The sequence below is a fragment of the Nicotiana sylvestris genome, chromosome 2 (assembly GCF_000393655.2).
Source record: "Nicotiana sylvestris chromosome 2, ASM39365v2, whole genome shotgun sequence".
In the NCBI taxonomy this organism is placed as follows: Eukaryota; Viridiplantae; Streptophyta; class Magnoliopsida; order Solanales; family Solanaceae; genus Nicotiana; species Nicotiana sylvestris.
Window position 1 is genome coordinate 112887241 of NC_091058.1, and position 18198 is coordinate 112905438.

The 18198-nt window shown below is 36.3% G+C and overlaps 2 protein-coding genes across 5 annotated transcripts; both read left to right on the forward strand.

The window, feature by feature from the left end:
* Positions 1-4607: 4607 nt before the first annotated feature.
* On the forward strand, positions 4608-12820 carry LOC104224733 (ATP-dependent RNA helicase FAL1). 4 transcript variants are annotated; one of them, XM_009776426.2, is made up of 7 exons: positions 4608-4897; positions 4971-5108; positions 5315-5548; positions 9045-9084; positions 9380-9477; positions 9691-9753; positions 12328-12820. In XM_009776426.2, exons 1-6 carry the CDS (start codon positions 4796-4798, stop codon positions 9706-9708), a joined length of 630 nt encoding a protein of 209 aa, XP_009774728.1. In that variant the 5' UTR covers positions 4608-4795; the 3' UTR covers positions 9709-9753; positions 12328-12820. The 4 variants fall into 4 exon arrangements, with proteins under 4 accessions (XP_009774728.1, XP_070024239.1, XP_009774727.1 ...); XM_070168138.1 differs by lacking the exon at positions 12328-12820 and adding an exon at positions 11495-11576 and having other exon boundaries at positions 4615-4897; XM_009776425.2 differs by lacking the exon at positions 12328-12820 and adding an exon at positions 9997-10469 and having other exon boundaries at positions 4615-4897.
* A 92-nt stretch (positions 12821-12912) lies between these two features.
* LOC104224732 (protein DETOXIFICATION 48-like) lies at positions 12913-17445 on the forward strand. The gene is made up of 2 exons (XM_009776422.2): positions 12913-15862; positions 15953-17445. The coding sequence occupies exons 1-2, from the start codon at positions 15752-15754 to the stop codon at positions 17336-17338; spliced, it is 1497 nt and encodes a 498-aa protein (XP_009774724.1). The 5' UTR covers positions 12913-15751; the 3' UTR covers positions 17339-17445.
* Positions 17446-18198: the final 753 nt, after the last annotated feature.

An 18198-nucleotide genomic window follows, 5' to 3' on the forward strand; every position in this document is an offset into this window, starting at 1 on the left:
GTCGCTACCTGAGAATTTTAAGGCGTCCCAAGTCACCAATTTTAATCCCTGAATCGAGGAGAATATGACTCTGTTTATTATTCTGCGAACCAGAAATCCTGAGTAAGGAATTCTGTTAATCCGGAAGAAGGTGTTAGGCATTTCCGAATTCCGTGGTTCTAGCACGGTCGCTTAACTGTTTTTATTATTGGCTTAATTATCTTGATTTTTATTAAATACTTTTTGTTACGTGATTTTTCTACCGCTTTTACTTATTGTGATTAAGGACCCTTCTTTGAATCGAATTACGCGTACGTATATTCGTGTTATAAATTTAAAAATGCGGAATTGTGTCACGCGTACGTGTACACAATAACTTTTGATAATATATTTATTAAGCAATCATTTTTTCGAAATTGTGTTGAATCAAGAATATTTGTTTTTCTTAAATATTGAACCGCACATCGCGGGTTTTTATGAAATTAATTTAACGCCTTTGAAAAAAAATCCTTTTATTAAATATTCGCTCGAAATTGCGCGTACGCATAATCCGAATTTTGCTTTTAAAAATATAATCAGGGTACGCGAACGTATCCCTAATTGCGCAAAATATTTGTAATGATATTAGGGATTTTTCCACAAATTGTTTGTTGTATCTACACATTTTATATGAAAATACTGAGAAATTCATATTCAAGGGATGTCTTTAAATTCTTTTTAAAGAAATTCACAATTTTTTAAATATTGCCCGTTGACTATAATTTCCGAGTATTAATTATGTTCATCCCAAGACTATTCAAATTCACAGTGAAAGGATAAAAATTTGATTTTTAGCAAATACAACATATATATGTATGCCAAAGAATGAATTGTATATGAAACTAACAAATTCTATTTCTAATTACCATTGATATAAAGTGTTGCAATTGGTGCTTATACATCTCGTTTCATTCTCATATACTCGCTTTTAATCTAATAGGCCTAATTATTTGGTCAATTTGTTTTATGAAGGTAGATAGGCATCGAGTTTATAGGAAAGGAGTTATTATACAAGTTAATTCAATAAAATTACCTTACATGCAACCTAACTGTATGTCGTAAACATTCATAACGTTTTAACATCGTAACAAGCTATATCATATCACCTTTCACCAACGTTTATACACACATCTATTATCTTTATAAAAATATACCATCAATACCATCTTAACCTTATTTAACAACAAGAGTTAGTAATGTAGTTTTCTTGATATTTCTACATTACTCTTTACTTAGCTAACAACACCATAAAATTTAAATAATGGCCCACTTTATGCCATGTTTCCTACCTTGACAATCTTAATCACAATTATACTTTAATGAAAATTTAGAAAATTAACCTTGTTACAACACTTATACAGTCTTCAATAAAGGATATTTAACTTACAGTCATCCTATCAACATATACTACTTATTTGATCCAGAAACAAAACTGAATTTTTAATTAAAGAGCTTAAATGAATAAAGATATTATTACAATTCAAGCTTCATTTATCTGTCATACTGAATCTCTTTCCAACATAGAATTTAAAAGGATATGTACCTGGAAATGGAGGTAGAAGAAGTAAGTTTCAGCAGTTGCAGCAGTAACAAAAACAGCAAAATACCAGTATTCCCACAGATTTGAGCAATAATAAGACCCGAAGAAAACAGATGCACAGTACAATTATTTTTTAAAAGACACTTCAGATGTTAACTGAATCAGTGGAACCAAGTAAAGTTGAACAGATTCAACAAAAGAACAATATTTCAGATTTCAATTTCTTTTCGGTTTCAAATTCCCATTTTTCTGATTTTCTATTGCTGCTGTTGTATCTGTGTGTGTGTGTGACTGTAACCCTCCTTCAAATTTATTATGACTGTAACCCTTCCAGTCCCCTTAAGCTCTATCTCTCTGTCTGAAAACTGTATCTTTTTCAGATTTTTTTCTCTTCCTCTCTAAATCTCTTAAAGTCTGTCTAAATTCTATCTCCAAACTTTTTTTTTCAATCAGTCCCAATTCCCACCCTCTTATACAGGTCTGTTCCTCCCTTTTAAGTGCTGCCCGGACCCCTTTCTTCTTTTAAAAAACAGAAAGTTCCATTACAAACTACTTTTTAATACTTTATATGATCCTAACCTGATTTTAAGCAGCCCCATTACCCTTTGTTTCCCATTATCACTTTAAATAATAGCCACTAACTTTTCACTTTCAGCCCATTATGCTATTATGTTATCCTCATTGTTCTATCCCAGAAATGTCCCTGACCTACTGTTTTCTACTGGTATTACTGTCTTAGATTTTAACAAGTTATCTGAATTAAAACTTGTCTAGCAGCTATCAACCAATTCCTAATGATTAACCTCCTAATACAATTGTATTTACCCAACCTTTGTGAACTTGAATTCAGAACTAACATCATAACAACATTATACTGAATTCAGCCTAATAATTCAACTGAACTCAGCTTTTGAACTAAGATCAAACAAACAGGAGCATTGTCAATATATTGACAATGTCCTGAACTTAATGTTCAGAAAACAACACACATATAACGTCCATTTGATGGATTTATTAAACAAGAACCAACTGATTAACAATAACTAATTAACTGATTATAGCAAAATAATCCATCCAAAACAGGTTATTTCAGTCAACATTTTCAGAAGCAGGATTTATGATATAACTAATCGACGAACTTAGTCGAGTCGATTACACACATTGTACAACAAACAAAATAAACAGAAACAATTCATTTATTTGACTAATCATACGGGCATGAGACAAAGATGACAGAATTAATAAAAACAAATTATGAAAAATCAACGAGTTATTAAAACAAACAAAAATACATACAGAATATAAAAAATAGAAATAGAAAAGTACCTCTGAATTTTAATCAGACTCGAACTCAACTCGGCTTCGGATTTTGTTTGAAATCAAACAGACCTTAGTCGAAGTATTTTCCACTGAAAATACTTCGACTAAGGTCGATTAAACCTCAATCTTTACTCAATCTGAACAGAATCCAAAAGTTTGGTATTTTTAGGGTTCTTGAAAGTTCGATTTGGGATTTAACCATTTCTGGTCAGATTCGAGGAGAACCAAATATGATACAAGGGTGAGGGTAGCCTAGGGGTCATTTGGTGTCAGCTTAAAATGGATCTGAGTTTGTTCTTGTTTGGTCCGAATCTTCAAAAGAAGATTCGAGAAGCTCGGAACTGATTTGAGCCAAACAAACAATAGATCCATACTCAGGGTGGCTAGGGGAAGCTATGGTGTCGATTTGGGGCTGTTAGGTTTAGATTTAAACTCGGCTCGAATCTTCAAATGAAGATTCGAGAACCTTCAAGCAGATTCGAGCCAAGTGGCTAGCATAACTGGATAGAGGATGTTCAGGGGGTTCTAGGTTGTTAAGGTGGTGACCGGCGGCGTTGATGCCGCCGGGTTTCAGGCGGTGGGATCCTAGGGGCGGCTAGGGTTAGAAGTGGGGGTTTGGGGGACGATGATGAACAGTGTAGGAGGGGAGGGTGTTTAGTTTGGGGCCGGGGTAGGGGCCTGGGACTTATATAGGGGTGGGGTGGATTGATATTGTCCGTTGGATTAGATAGAATGAAGGGCCAGGATCAATTCATTAAACCAAACGATGTCGTTTGGTTTAATGCCAGGGTCGGCTGAGTCGGGTCACTGGAACGGGTTACGGGTAAAGGGGGTGAGATCTTGACCGTTGGTTGGATTTGATCCAACGACCCTTGATGGGAGGTGACCAAACGTCGTCGTTTGGTTTTGGCTTTGAATTGGACCGGACAGGGTCATCTGGATTGGGCTGTGGTGAGGGAATTAATTCATTTGGGCCTGGATTTTAATCCAGGTCCGATTTTGCATATATATACATTTTTTTTTCTTTTTTTCTAATTTAAATTTCTAATTTTAATTGTAAAACAATTTTAAATTCACAAAATATATTTATTATTTTATAACAATTATTTAACACATAGACAAAACATCAATCACACAGTGGAATATTTTAAATAGAACTATTGCATATTTTTGTGATTTTATTTAAATTATCTTTTAAATGTATCATTAAATCCTATATGCATGCAATATGTATTTTATTTTATTTTTTCATTTTATTATGACAATGTAAACACTTACGGACATAACACAAGTATTTAACACCACGCAAATTCAAAAATTACACAGTAAAAGAAATTTATTTTATTTTTTGATTTATTTTGGAGTAGTTTTTCGTAAGGCAAAAATCACGTGCTCACAGCTGCCCCTCTTTGTGCGGAAACTCGAAGAGTTTTCGTGTTTTCTTTCTTAAAATATGTAGTACAAGTTATTTTAAAATAATTGTACTCCCTTCATTCCAATTTATGTGAACCTGTTTGACTGGGCACGAAATTTAAGAAAAAATAAAGACTTTTGGAATTTGTGGTCCTAAACAAGTCAAAAAGTAGTCCACAATATTTGTGTGGTTGTAAAAATTTCTCATTAAGGATAGAATTGAAAATTTAAGCTAAATCGTTTCCAAATTTATAAAGGATTCTTTTTTGAACGGACGAAAAAGTAAATAAGGTAGATAAAGTATTTCATAATATTCGAATTTCGAGGGTGTAAGGAGAATATTCGTAAATTTTTGGAAGATGGAAAATGCGAACAAGCTCAACTGTGGAGTGGGAGGTTACTGGTAAGGTGTATTCGGGAAATTGAAGGGTGAATCCGCGGAGGAAACAGTGAGCTTTTTCTTCAATTATATTCAGGCAAAGCAAAATAAGCAAACGGTCATTGATGGATCCCAATGAAGCTCCATTATCAACTTCTCCGTCAAACTTCAATTTCAGCCAGCAACGTCATTTTTACCTAGCCGTCGACAGATTTCAGTTCAAAATGGTAATTATCTTACTCTCCAATTTCGTGAACAATTAACTTTTCAATCTTTTTGAGATGAAATGAAATAAAACAGGAGACTTTGGTGGATCTGTTGGGCATGGCTGGCCGGCTTCGGTGTTTACCTATTGTAGTTAGTTGCAGCACTCGTGACGAGCTCGACGCTGTCTGTTCCGCCCTTTCCACTCTCTCACATATTACAATTGCCGCTCTGGTTATATCTCTCAGCACACCTTTTTCCTCTTCGTTTCAAAGTTTTCAATTTACTTTTAAAATTAAATTGTTAAAGAAAGATTGAATGGTTAAACATGTTATTTGAATGAAATTAGTCTTAACAGTGGGAAATTGATATAGAGGATCCCAACTTGTTTGGGATTGAGGGTTATTTGATTGATTGAATATAAATTGTGAAAATTGCAGTACAGTGATCTTGCTGAAGTGGAACGTGCAAGGGTTTTATCTAGGTTTAGACAGGCTACAATGAGGTGGAACAAGCAGGCTACAACTGAACATGGAGATGCAGGGGAAACAGAGAAAGAAGAGGAGAAATCTAATTTGATAGTTGTCACGGATGCTTGCCTTCCCCTTGTTAACTCTGGCGAATCACCTGTCAATGCTCGTGTATTGATTAACTATGAGCTACCAACAAAGAAGGTACTCTTCTTGCAGGCTTTATATTACCTTAATCATTCTTTCCAACATTTTAATAGCTCTTACTCGTGGGACTTGAAGATTTGTTAATTAGAGGCGTGACTTTTAATTGTTGATCACAGCACTCGAGTGGGCTCGTTGTGAAACGAAAGCACTGTTCTCGGTTTGGAATTTAGAATAAGAGATCTAACCTTTAAGAAGTAGGAACGAGTGAACCATAAATTTCTAAAGTTGACCTTTGGCCTACGTCCACTCAGTTCCACCTGCCTATTTCTCTCAGCTATTGAAGTTCCATTATTTCCTTCCGTTCGGATTCTTTCATAAGGCGTTGTCCCATAACATGCAGCCTAATTTTCTCTGTTGGAAAGTGAAACTGAAAACGATGCCAGAATATGACCATAAAGAAAATATGTTAAATTCCTGTTAACGAGGTAGACATAAAATCACATGGAGAGAAGTTCTCTTAAAAGACTTATTATCTATAATCCATGCGGACTTAACCAAGAGCATAACAACAGAAGCAAATGATCCCACATAGGCAATACCAATCATCTGACACTCCTATTTAACCCGGTTATTTTTTGCTTTTCAAAAATTAGTTTGAATTAAGACATTGTTGTTTCTACACTTACATTTGGTCACGTGTTTTGCAGACTGTTTTCAGTTTTGTTGGAGGTTTATGTGCAGTGTAGAAAACTAGGTGACATTTGTAGAATCTTTAGTTTCAGATGATCTCTAGTTTGCCTTAAAGTACATTATTTAATATTGGAATAAACCGAATGGATCTGAATGGATGTAGAGAATTCTTATAGTTGATCCCAACTAGTTTAGGATTTAGCTGTAATTGATAGATTGGTTGTGTAAATGCACCCAAGGATGATTCAATAGGATTCGCATTTCATAGGTTGATGCTTAAATGTGTGTAATAGTGAGGTGCTATATAACTTCTTATTTTTTCATTCAAGTTCTGGATTTTATTTTAAGACGGATAGACATACAATTCATGAATTGCAGGATCCAATTAGAAGCCGAAAAAACATATTAAGAAGGTACACCGAGCAAATGTAACTATGTACTTATCCAAATTGTTTTTGCCTACACATGTTTGCTTTCTTGTTAATATGACTTGGTGATTAGAAGTCAAATGGACTAAGATAAGATGGATTCAAAATGGTCTAACGATTTAAACATTGAAAAGAAACTGAAATTGTAGAACTCCCCCCCCCTTTTTTGGGGGGGAGGGAGGGAGGAGAGGAGGTTGTATAGTGACTGCAATATAGGGAGGGTTGCTCCTGTTGCTATTTTCTGCCTTACATGAGCAGCAATTTGAATTGCTTTTTAATTATATTTTGCATAGATGAAAAATATCATGTCATTGCACCTCTCTGATGATCTAAGTAGAAGTGAATCGCTGCGTGGTTTTGGATAATTGACATTCGCAAAACAGCTCTCCAACTACGTGAGGAGAAGTGAGTCACCACGTGGTTGGAATACTTGACGTTTGCATAACCAACTTAATCTTATCAAGCAGTGCAATAAGAATGACTTCCCCCTTCGACCTGTGAAACAAATGAACTTTGGGCCTAACTTAACCCCAAAAGATAGCTCATGAGGTGAGGATTTCCCAAGTGCATATAAGGAGAACACCCATCCCCTTTACCACCGATGTGGAACTCTTCACACCCCCCATACGCAGGACTGGATAACTGATTGGATATCTGGAGTGTAGACAATATAAGATGAGGCCCAACATCGGGTAATAATGAATTGGGATGGGCGTAGCTCTGATACTATGTGAAAGAAATAGACATTGGACTTAACTCAACCCAAAAAACTAGCGCATGAGGTGAGGATTGCCTAAGTCTATATAAGGAGACCATCCATCCCCTTCACCATTGATGTGGGACTCTTCACACCCCCCTCCCCCCAAAACCCCCCAACGCCCAAGACTGGATATTTGGAGCGTGAACAATAGAATACAGGGGCCTAATATCAAGTTGAGGATGAATCCTGCTCTGATACCATGTGAAAGAAATGGACCTTGGACCTAACTCAACCCCAAAAGCTAGCTCATGAGCTTAGTATTGCCCAAGTCCATGTAAGGAGACCACCCATCCCCTTCACCACCGACGCGGGACTCTTCACACCACCAAACATGTTTACATCAAGAGACGACCTACCACCATGTTCCAGGATAATTTGATGTGTGTATATAGATCAGGATCAGAGGACTTTTAAGGATTTGCCTGCTGATTAGGCAGAGAAGTACACAATGAGGAACGGCAACAACCAAAGGTGAATGAGAGCAATTAGTCAGAGATTAAGGCTTAAAACCTTAAACATGAAAGATAACCCATTAATTGCTCCAGAGATCCAGACATGCAAGTAAGGTTTGCTTGATTGGAAAACCCTAACATCAATCTAAGAGAAATTATCATGATCTTGCTTGTCAGACCCTGAATCTGCTCTAAAACCATGTCGGCTGAAGTCATCACCAATTTGAAAGATTTGCAACACAAGATAGAGAGAAAATTCCAGTGTATTCTGTATTCGTGAATGAAGAATATGAACATATGGAGAGTTCTCAAAGCTGGGAATGCATTAAATATGTATCTTCACTGACTTTAGCTGAAAAGAATATATCCAGAAGCTATGCACAAACAACCAATAAGCTGCACAATATGTGTAAGCTGTTGATAAATAATAAATTGGGCCTAGTCAACTTAATGAAAAACTTGACTGCTAAGCTGGGGCTAGCAGCCCAAATGCTGCTACCATTTACTGCATTGATGATCCAGTCAAGAGATATTCGATTTCTGCACATATATAGTGTGTATATGTGACTCCACTCACCTAGCTGATAATTAATATAGTTGTGAAACAATAAACTCGATATACTCTTAAATGTGCATTAATTTTTTTAGGTATTTGGGTTTGCAATTCCCAACTTGTTTAAGATTGAGGCATAGTACTAGTTGTTGTTATTGGGGGTTGCAGTTATCTTTTTTTCTCCATGAGTATAATATGTAGCATGGACGCACCCAAGGGTGTGACCTAGCGGTCAATGAAGTTGGTTAGAACAATGAGGTTTTGGTTCACTTCCCTACGAGACAAAAAACTACGAGGTGATTTCTTCTATCTGTCCAAGCCTTGGTGGATAGAATTACTTGGTACATGTTGCTGGTGGGAGGTAGCAAATATCTCGTGGAGTTAGTCGAGGTGCGCACAAGCTGGCCCGAACACCACATTTATTAAAAAAGAATGTATCATTGGCTGATGAGAGTCTTCTTGTCCTTTATTCTTTAGTCTTATTATTCCTCATTTCTGTTCTTCGGGAGCACATCTGATCCTTGAAATTGTTGGAGGGAGTTGCCCTATAAAAAGCATGTATAGTGAAAGAAATAGTTTACTTCATTTGACAATTGCATTTAATTGTTTGAATTTGTGTCCTGTACTTTAGAACGTGCAGATGTACTTACTTTGTTGTGCTCTTATGTAGGAAACATATACGAGGCGCATGGCTACTTGTTTGGCAGCAGGTTCTCATTCCATACTATAGAAGTGAATTTGACAAGAGAATAGATGAGACTTGAGAGAAGAAATAAGAGGGTGGAAGTAAAGAAAAACAAGACGAAACATAACTAATACTCACAACATATCCTTTATAACTCTTCTTCCACCTTGGATTCAGTATGAAGGATGTGATCTAACAATCCCTTCCTTCAAACTCCTTTATTCCCCCCCCTCATCAAGTGTTTCTACATAATTCATAACTGTGCCATGTTAGCTTTGTTTTTCTTGATCATATCACATAAGTTTCTGGATTATGTGCAGATGGAATTGTGATCAACATGGTTGTTGGAGGTGAAGTTGTTACTCTCAAAAGTATTGAAGAAAATAGTGGCCTTCTCATAGCAGAAATGCCCATCAATGTAAGTTTTTAATTTTGTTCCTCTTGTTTATTATCGCATGGAAACATCAGTTTAATGCCAGGAATGAGATTATGGGTTATTTGGACCCGTGTGTTGTTGTATTGCCATTTGCCAGAGCATATGTGCACGATTATCTCTTATTTCCATTCTTTTGAAGTTCTAGATTGTCTCAGTAACGTTTGCATGTCAACTTTTGACCATGCTTCTGAGCAGATTTTTGAGATGCTGTGAAGGGATGAGGCCATGCAAATGTCATCTAAACACATGAGATTCCAAGTAATTACGTATTATGATTAAAAAGTTCTCCACTTTTACAGTACTATCTTTGAGTGTTATTTGGCTGCATGATATTTACCATGTAGGTAGCATTTCATTGTTCGACTAGATTTTATAAATATAATTTTCCTCTTACCTCTTTCATTTCTTTAGCTCTTCTTTTTTAGTAATAAAAAAGAAAGATAGGTTCACTTGCTTAAAAGGAGGGAAGAGTTCTGTTGATGAATTTGGATCATATTGCAGTGCTTTGTCAAGTTTATGGGCGCAAATGAGGGTTGATGACCTGGCCGTTCTTGGGGGGTAGGTTTGGGTGAATGTGATATTCATCTTCAAGATGATTTCAGTTCTGGCATAACATAGCTCCTTGCCTATGTCAATAGGGACGGGGCTATACAGATTTATTAGCAATCTGATGGTACTCTACACGAGATGTGAATTAGGGAAGATTCAAATGGTCACTACCTTTAAATTGGAGCAATTGGGGTCTTCCACACGTAAAATCTTTGTTGGACCTTGTCAATTTACTTCAGTTCATTTATGCATGATGTCCAATGTTGATTATATAAATGGTAATGAGGAGATTGCATTCTTGATTTCAACCCTCCAAGGGGTTATGCCCTAGAAGGGTCCTGTTATCTTGAATCTTAGGGATTGGTGATGCTTTGGTGCCAATCAATGTTTCTAGATGATCTGTGGAGTTCTTGTTCTTGGCTTTAGTCATTTCCATAGCTTCACTTTTCAATTTTTACTTGAATAGTCCACTATCTTTCACAAATGCGGCCATTGAACTTGGTTAGCTGTAGCAACTGGCACATTATCACAGTTTTCCATCACGAGTTATATTGCATGAGAAAGGGGAGGACAACCTATATACTTTGCTGCCAACTGATATGGCCTTACTTTGAAATTACAAGATTTTGACTTGGAGGACTTTTAGTGTTACTGTTGTTGAACTTTAATGAATTAATCATCTAATAGGCATGAGAAAGGGGAGGACAACCTATATACTTTGCTGCCAACTGATATGGCCTTACTTTGAAATTACAAGATTTTGACTAGGAGGACTTTTAGTGTTACTGTTGTTGAACTTTAATGAATTAATCATCTAATAGGCATAGAGCTGGAAACCGTAATAAGTGTTGTAATATTGTAATTCCAATTTTTCTGAGAGAAAAGAAGTTGATAGAAGGAAAAGAGAATCATAGTATAAAGACAAGAGAGAACAACTTCTTTAATCTGTTACTAGTATGTATTATTATCTTAGTCAGTTTGCTCAAAGTCTTCATCTCTATTTCATCATATATCTTTTATCCCCATTCAAAGAGTGATTTGGTTGGGACCGGGAGATTGGTCTGAAGCCAAATAAATTAATTGGGATCTTTCTAAGAAGATTTTGGAATAGACCTGCTCAGGCCCAGATCAATGAATGAGTTGCATGATGTGGAGCAGATTTTTAAGGTCTTGCTTTTAGTCCCCACACTGTTAAATAGGTTATATTTGTGTCTGCTTTACAGATAATGACATCCATTAAAATCTTGACTCCAAGAGGTTAGATGTGTACCATTTGAAGCTTCTTGTTGTAAATTTCTGGATTTTAACCAACACTTTAAACTATACTAAGTTACTAACTATATTTAGCTGTGCTTTCTGCTCGGCCCCTCAAAGGCCTTTATCTCTATTTGCATTATATATCTTTTCTCTCCACGATGAGATTGTAGTGACTATGGATATGTATAAATAGATTTACATATGTAAAGTTGGATGAAAATTACTAAGAAGAAAGAAGCAAAAAAATGCTACTGGAGAACAAGACTATTTTTGTGGGAAGGTAAGATGTATTTTCTCCAGGTCGTTTTCTTTTCCCTAGTCTATGTCTAATTTCACATACAGTTAGATTCCCTCAATTGTACTTGAGTAAAGTTTTATGCCCAATTAGCTATGATATTCTTGATAAAAATTGCAAAATAAGTGATTGCTACATGCTTGGTGTTTTTGGAAAACAGTTGAACTATCTACCCTTAACTCAATCTTAATCCCCTAAACCAAGTATGGGATAGAGAATAACGAAAGCTTGCTAGGTGTCTTCATTTGATTGTTCCAAGAATTATACCTCGGTTAGTCTTGAGGGAAAACTAAACATATCCTAAATGGCTTTCACTGAAGGAATTTGGATCTTGTCTAACTATGCAGTCTTCTTCCCAATGATGAGTTCCAGTTGTGCTTTTACTCTACAATTTACTCTGTCTACTATTTATAAGAAAGAAGGAAAGGTCCGTTCATTAATCAGTGGTATAAAAGAATCATTTCCCTCCAATCCCAGTACTTCACAATGTCCATTACCATCCTTCCAAAAAGTAACTTGTATAGCCGATAGTTTACCTCCCAATAGTACTTGGGATAATTGTACTATTTTTTACTTTATTGCACCAAAGTCACTAAACTATTTTCTTATAAAGAAAAAGTCATTTAACTTACCTAAGTATCAGATAAAGTCACTAAACAATTGTTTGTAATAAAAAACTCCCAGTTTTATATTATGTCTATTTTCTCCTAATGATTTTATGTGATATGCAGGCAAAGTTGAATGATATTCTTGGCCTTGGGAATTTCCACTGTAACATTTGTTATGAGGTGCACCAACTAATACATTTGCTTATTACTTCCACTGACGCTCAATATACAAGTCTTCCATAAACTTCTATTGTGAATGCCTTGTGCAAAAAACTCTAGGGAATATATAATTTATCGTGACCATTCTTTTAGAGAGACAAAAGAAGGTACATTACGAACTTGTGAACCTCCTCTCTCTGACCCCGTGGAGGTTTATATTTACCGATAACTCATATCCTATCGTTCAGACTTCAGTATATATTATCACATAACGAAGGGGTTGCTAGTAAGTGTTTGGTCTATGGCTCCAGCATGCAGTGGCGAAGCCAGGAAATTCAAACACCCTTTGCTAGTGATGTTCAAATTCTATTTTTTAATTTGAACACCCTTTGGCAGTGGACTACGCAAGATTGTTCAAAGTCTATTTTTAATCAATAACAAGTAATATTTTACCTTATACGTAGTATAATTTTTCGGTGAAGGGTGTTCAGTTGGCCATCCTTGGGCCAACATAGCTTCACCCCTGCCAGCATGTATTAATAGTTATGTGGATAGTATATTGTCAATCAATAACGAAGATGGGGAGTTGATTCGGCAAATCCATGCAGTTGGTCCATCACTTATAACCTTTCTTTTCTTAGCACAAACTTAAAAGTAAGATAAGAATCTTCAGTTTCATGCAATAATCAGGAGTGTTAGGTCCCCACATTTGAAGGGGACATGCAAAGCAATGAAACGGAGCAATTGGTTGATGAAATTTTCCATGGAAACAGAAGGGTCACGTGAAATCTTATTGCCAGTGCATGACTTGTTCGGGGCAATTAGTCTTGAGTGTTTGTTGTCCGTCTCTTTCTTGATCAACTGTGGAAGATATTGATAGAGATAGATCCTGTCTTATGGAAGGGAAGAAAGGGAACACAATGAGGATGTATAACCATATGGTCCCTAAATTTTATGAGAAAAAGGGGAAATATCATCGGCACCTTTGCCATGGATGTCTGCTCTTCATACAACAATTTTACTGGACTAAGGTGGCCTACCTAAGTATGCTGCTGATGACTTAGAGAGTACTCTCATCATCTTGGCTTCCGTCAATAATGGGTTATTTTAAACTAAAAACACGAGAAATATATATATCTACTTTATTACCTGTACAAGTCCCCTAGAATCCTACTTAATCCATTTTTGCAATTTAGGTTCATGAGCAGCAGGGGATGCTGCAAGTTAGATAGATTGATTACACTTGGTAATAAGAGAATGCCATGTTAATTTGATGCTATGGACTTATGGTACTAGAACCAGATAAATCTACTCAAGTTTCTGCGGGGAACACAAAAAGGGTTAATCGAAGTAGTCAAATTAAAGCATATTTCAGTATTAGTTTTTGAAACAAACTGTCATTCGCCAATGCTTAAAAGCTAGCTGATGGTGTTGCCTCTAATTCCGATTGTTCTTACCGCTAGTAGCAAGGAATACGGGTTTCGAAAATCTGGCAGGCAGACAAAAAAATTTCATTAACCAAAATTTACATTTGTACGAAAATCTGTTAAACTCCAGTCCAAAATTGCACGTGGAACATATATTTTGACCTCCTTTTGCCTTTTGGATCTTCATCTTCCATGGCTTTACTTATCAACTCCTAGACAAAGGAGAAGTGATGTGTGCTTACACGTGCAATGCTTTGTGAGAGTTTTCATATACGTGGTGATTACCATGCTACGTTGATGACACTTTCTTCCTCAATCCTCACCCACAGACGATGCAAATCCCCCAGATTCTCTGGAGTTAAAATGGGAGGGCCTAATAATTAGAATTGGGTTCGAGTTTTATGGTAACGCTGGAATGACATTTATTACTATTCACATTTATTTATTTAGTGTTATAACTTACCTTTTCACTTTTATTTTCGAAGAGAAAAAAAACAATTTAACTTATACACACTTTAGTGTATACAAGTTATCACTTGTAAGAGGTAGTTATTCTTCTTAGTTTCCCAATGTAAATGATGTATTTTAACTAGTTGTTGCATGTGACATTGTTACTTTTTTTTTCCTTTCTAAGTTGCTAATTCACAGTTGCCATATATAGCAGTTGACTTTGAAATAAATAATTTGACAGTCAGGAGATTACGCAGGAATTTTTTTAAGGAGTACCGAAATTTATAGAAGAACGAGAATAATAACTTTAATTATCATACTTCTAGACAAAAAATAACTTTAGTATGTTAGTTTTATTGAGTGTTAAGTTAGAAAAGGTCATGAGTTGAATTCTGCTTCATCAGAATTTTTAACTGCAAAGGCTCTCTCAAATATTTGCAAAAGCAAAAAAAAAAAAAAAGAGCTTGTTGACGTTTGAACCTCTTACCTCTTAAGCAAAATCAAGGAGATAGCTAACACACCAAGAGACAATTTATGTTAAATGGTGTTATTTTGTCGAAAATTTTTCGGTGAAGCGGTGTCGCGTGACCTCGGTTCCTCAGGCGTGCATCCACCCCTGCTGATAGTGTTATTTTATTATTATTATTTTTTGTGTAAAGATGGTGTTCTAGTTGCATATCTTGACTATTCTATCAAGTACTTGTTGCCTCTTACCCCCACTAATCGGAGTACACCGATTACCCCGAACCGTACAAGATAGTTACCACCTATCATACGGCTTTATAACTTAACTTCTTTTTTTTTCTGCTTGTTCTGCTCTGTCGATCGATGGTAGAATAAGAGATCTGTAACCCCCGAATTTTTTTAAATAATGGTTCATGCATCCTACCGATATTAAGCAAATGATATTATGAATTTTTTTTTAATAAAATTAAACTGAAAATTAAAAATGTGAAGCAACAGAAGGCAGAGAATCTAAATGACGAAGAGATGTGATGACAGCTTACTGAAATTTGGCATTTGCATGGAATCCAACAAAAGATTTGGCTTCAAGTCCAGAAATGACAAAGGTCCTCCCCATGTACACCTTCCACCTTATCTTTCCTGTGTCTCACTCACTCCATTTTAAACCACCGAACTCACCACTCACCCACGGGTACATATCAACGCTATGCGTACATTTGCTCGTTAAAATAGAAGGTGAAAGGAGTGTTCATTGCAAAGGCGAATGAACTTGGATTCTCTTCTGTGTACTCTGTAGTTTTATCACACACGACAACTTCCATTTGCTCTGTTCCGCTTGTACATTCAATGTGTCCTCTGTAGTTACTGTTTCTTTCCGTCTCATTGAGTCACAAAGCAATTAATACGAAAAACAAGTAGGCGGCATAATTCATAAAGCAAGAAGATACAATATTTGCATTTATAAACTCGTAGGAGAACTTCACCAGTGGAGTCGCCAATTCTGTCGCACCCCTTTTTCACCAATCCTCACTCGGATTCTCATCCTGATGGCTCTAGCAACTTCAACGCCTCTGCTGATGGATCCGAGTATTCCGAGATTGAAAGCAACTCATGCAGGTGATGAACAAGGACAGAAGCATCGACCAACCATTTCAGAGGTTAGCTTTTTAAATCCCTTTTCTTTTTAGAAAGAATGTTTAGAAATCTAGATGGCCATTGAATGTTGACACTGGAATATCTGACTCTAGGTTGTGGAGGAGATCAAACTGCTGTATTCCATAGCCTTACCCATCATCGCTGCTGGATTGCTGATATATGGAAAATCAATGATATCAATGCTGTTCATGGGTAGATTAGGTAAAGAAGCACTGGCTGGCGGGTCTTTGTCTATTGGCATAGCTAATATCACAGGCTACTCTGTTCTTTCTGGTCTTGCTATGGGTATGGAAGCCATATCTTCTCAAGCTTGTGGTGCTAAGCAATGGCCTCTTATGGGTCAAGCTCTCCAACGTACAATCTTGATTCTGTTATTTTCATCCATTCCCATCTCTCTCTTGTGGCTTAAGATGGAACCTTTACTTCTTTTCTGTGGCCAAGATCCAACCATTTCATCCATTGCTTCTACTTATCTATCATTCTGTCTCCCTGATCTTTTCTTTCAGTCCCTTATCAATCCTCTCAAAATCTATTTGCGAACTCAAAATGTTACTTTCCCTCTTACGTTTAGCGCTGCTTTTTCCCTTGCCCTGCATGCACCTATCAACTATTTCCTCATCTATCACCTTGGACTTGGCATTAAAGGTGTTGCAATGGCTGTAGCCATAGCCGATTTCAATCTACTTATTGTTCTTTTTCTTTATGTTATTCTTTCTGATGTTCATAGAAAATCTTGGCAAGGTTGGTCCGCTGAATGCTTTGATGGGTGGAGGCCAATTTTGAGTCTTGCAATCCCAAGTTGCATTTCTGTATGCTTAGAGTGGTGGTGGTATGAACTGATGATATTATTATCAGGGGTGCTTTTTAATGCTGCTGAAGCTGTGTCCACAATGGGAATTCTCTTGCAGGCAACTTCACTTGCTTATATATTTCCCTCAGCATTAAGTTTAGCTGTTTCCACAAGGGTAGGAAATGAGTTAGGAGCCAATCGACCTAATAAAGCAAAGACTTCATGTCATGTAGCAGTTTTATGTGCCATATTTACTAGCTTCATAGCAATGCTATTTATGACTACGTTACGAAATGCTTGGGGCAAGGTTTTTACGGACGATGAGGCGATTTTGTCGCTAACGGCGGTGGCAATGCCGGTGGTGGGGTTGTGTGAATTGGGCAACTGCCCGCAGACCACCGGTTGTGGTGCTTTGAGGGGCAGTGCAAGGCCAGCTCTGGCTGTTCATATAAACTTGGGCTCTTTCTATGGGGTTGGGTTGCCTCTGGCAATTGTATTGGGCTTTGTTATGAAAATGGGCTTGTTGGGCCTTTGCATGGGCTTGTTGGCTGCTCAAGCTGTTTGTGCATTTCTCATGATTTTTGTATTGAGTAGAACGGACTGGTTGATGCAAGCTGAGAGAGCAAGAGAGTTGATTGGTATGGATAAAACTGAGGATGAAACTATATTAATTAAAACGGTATGCTAGAAAGTAATTGTATTTATCCTTTTTTCCTTGTATACTGATAATAATCGTAAGAATCGACAGGGGTATGTATCTACCTTTTTTTATATTTATTGAGCTTTTTTTGTTTCTTTGTTTTGTTTTACTTGCTTTCGGTTTTTGTAGTCATGTGTTATTCGGAAGAAAACGAAAAGATCCTCTTTTCCTATTTATAATTAATTAATTAAGGCGGAGGTATATGTTGCTCATGAATTCCTTTGGAACTTAACCATCTATGGTCATAACTAATAGTTTGATCATCAACGTAATGAGTTCGATCTTTAATATTACTGAGGAGTGAGGATAATGAAAAAAGTAATACCCATAATTAAGAATTTTCCATACCCACCGCACCGTTCCTCTTTTGGGTTAGATTTCACATTTAAGGGAATAACTTGGAAATCGGGTGGCTAATAGTATAAATGAAGAAAGAACTACGTGTTATCCATCTATTTATATCTATATCTATTTATATTCTATATCTATCTATATTTATATCTATTTATCTTCTATAACTATATTAAAAGCACGAAGGCTCTTAGCGAAATATCGTTCGCCTTTTTAACCATTCAAAATTAATTTTCACACTATACAAAATAGTAATTTAAGTTAGTTTTCTAATATTTAGGAATAGACAATTAATTATTTCCCTAACTTCTAGGACTTCCTCCCTATACTTTTAGGTTTATAAGAGTCTTTTTTTCCCTATAATAAATGAAACCTACTCAACTCTAATAATTGCACGAACTATAAAACATATCCATGAGTTCCGAATTAACGCCGCAATTGTTCATAAGTTGCATATTCACGTTTTGGCACAACAGGTTATTAGTAAGTATCTCATC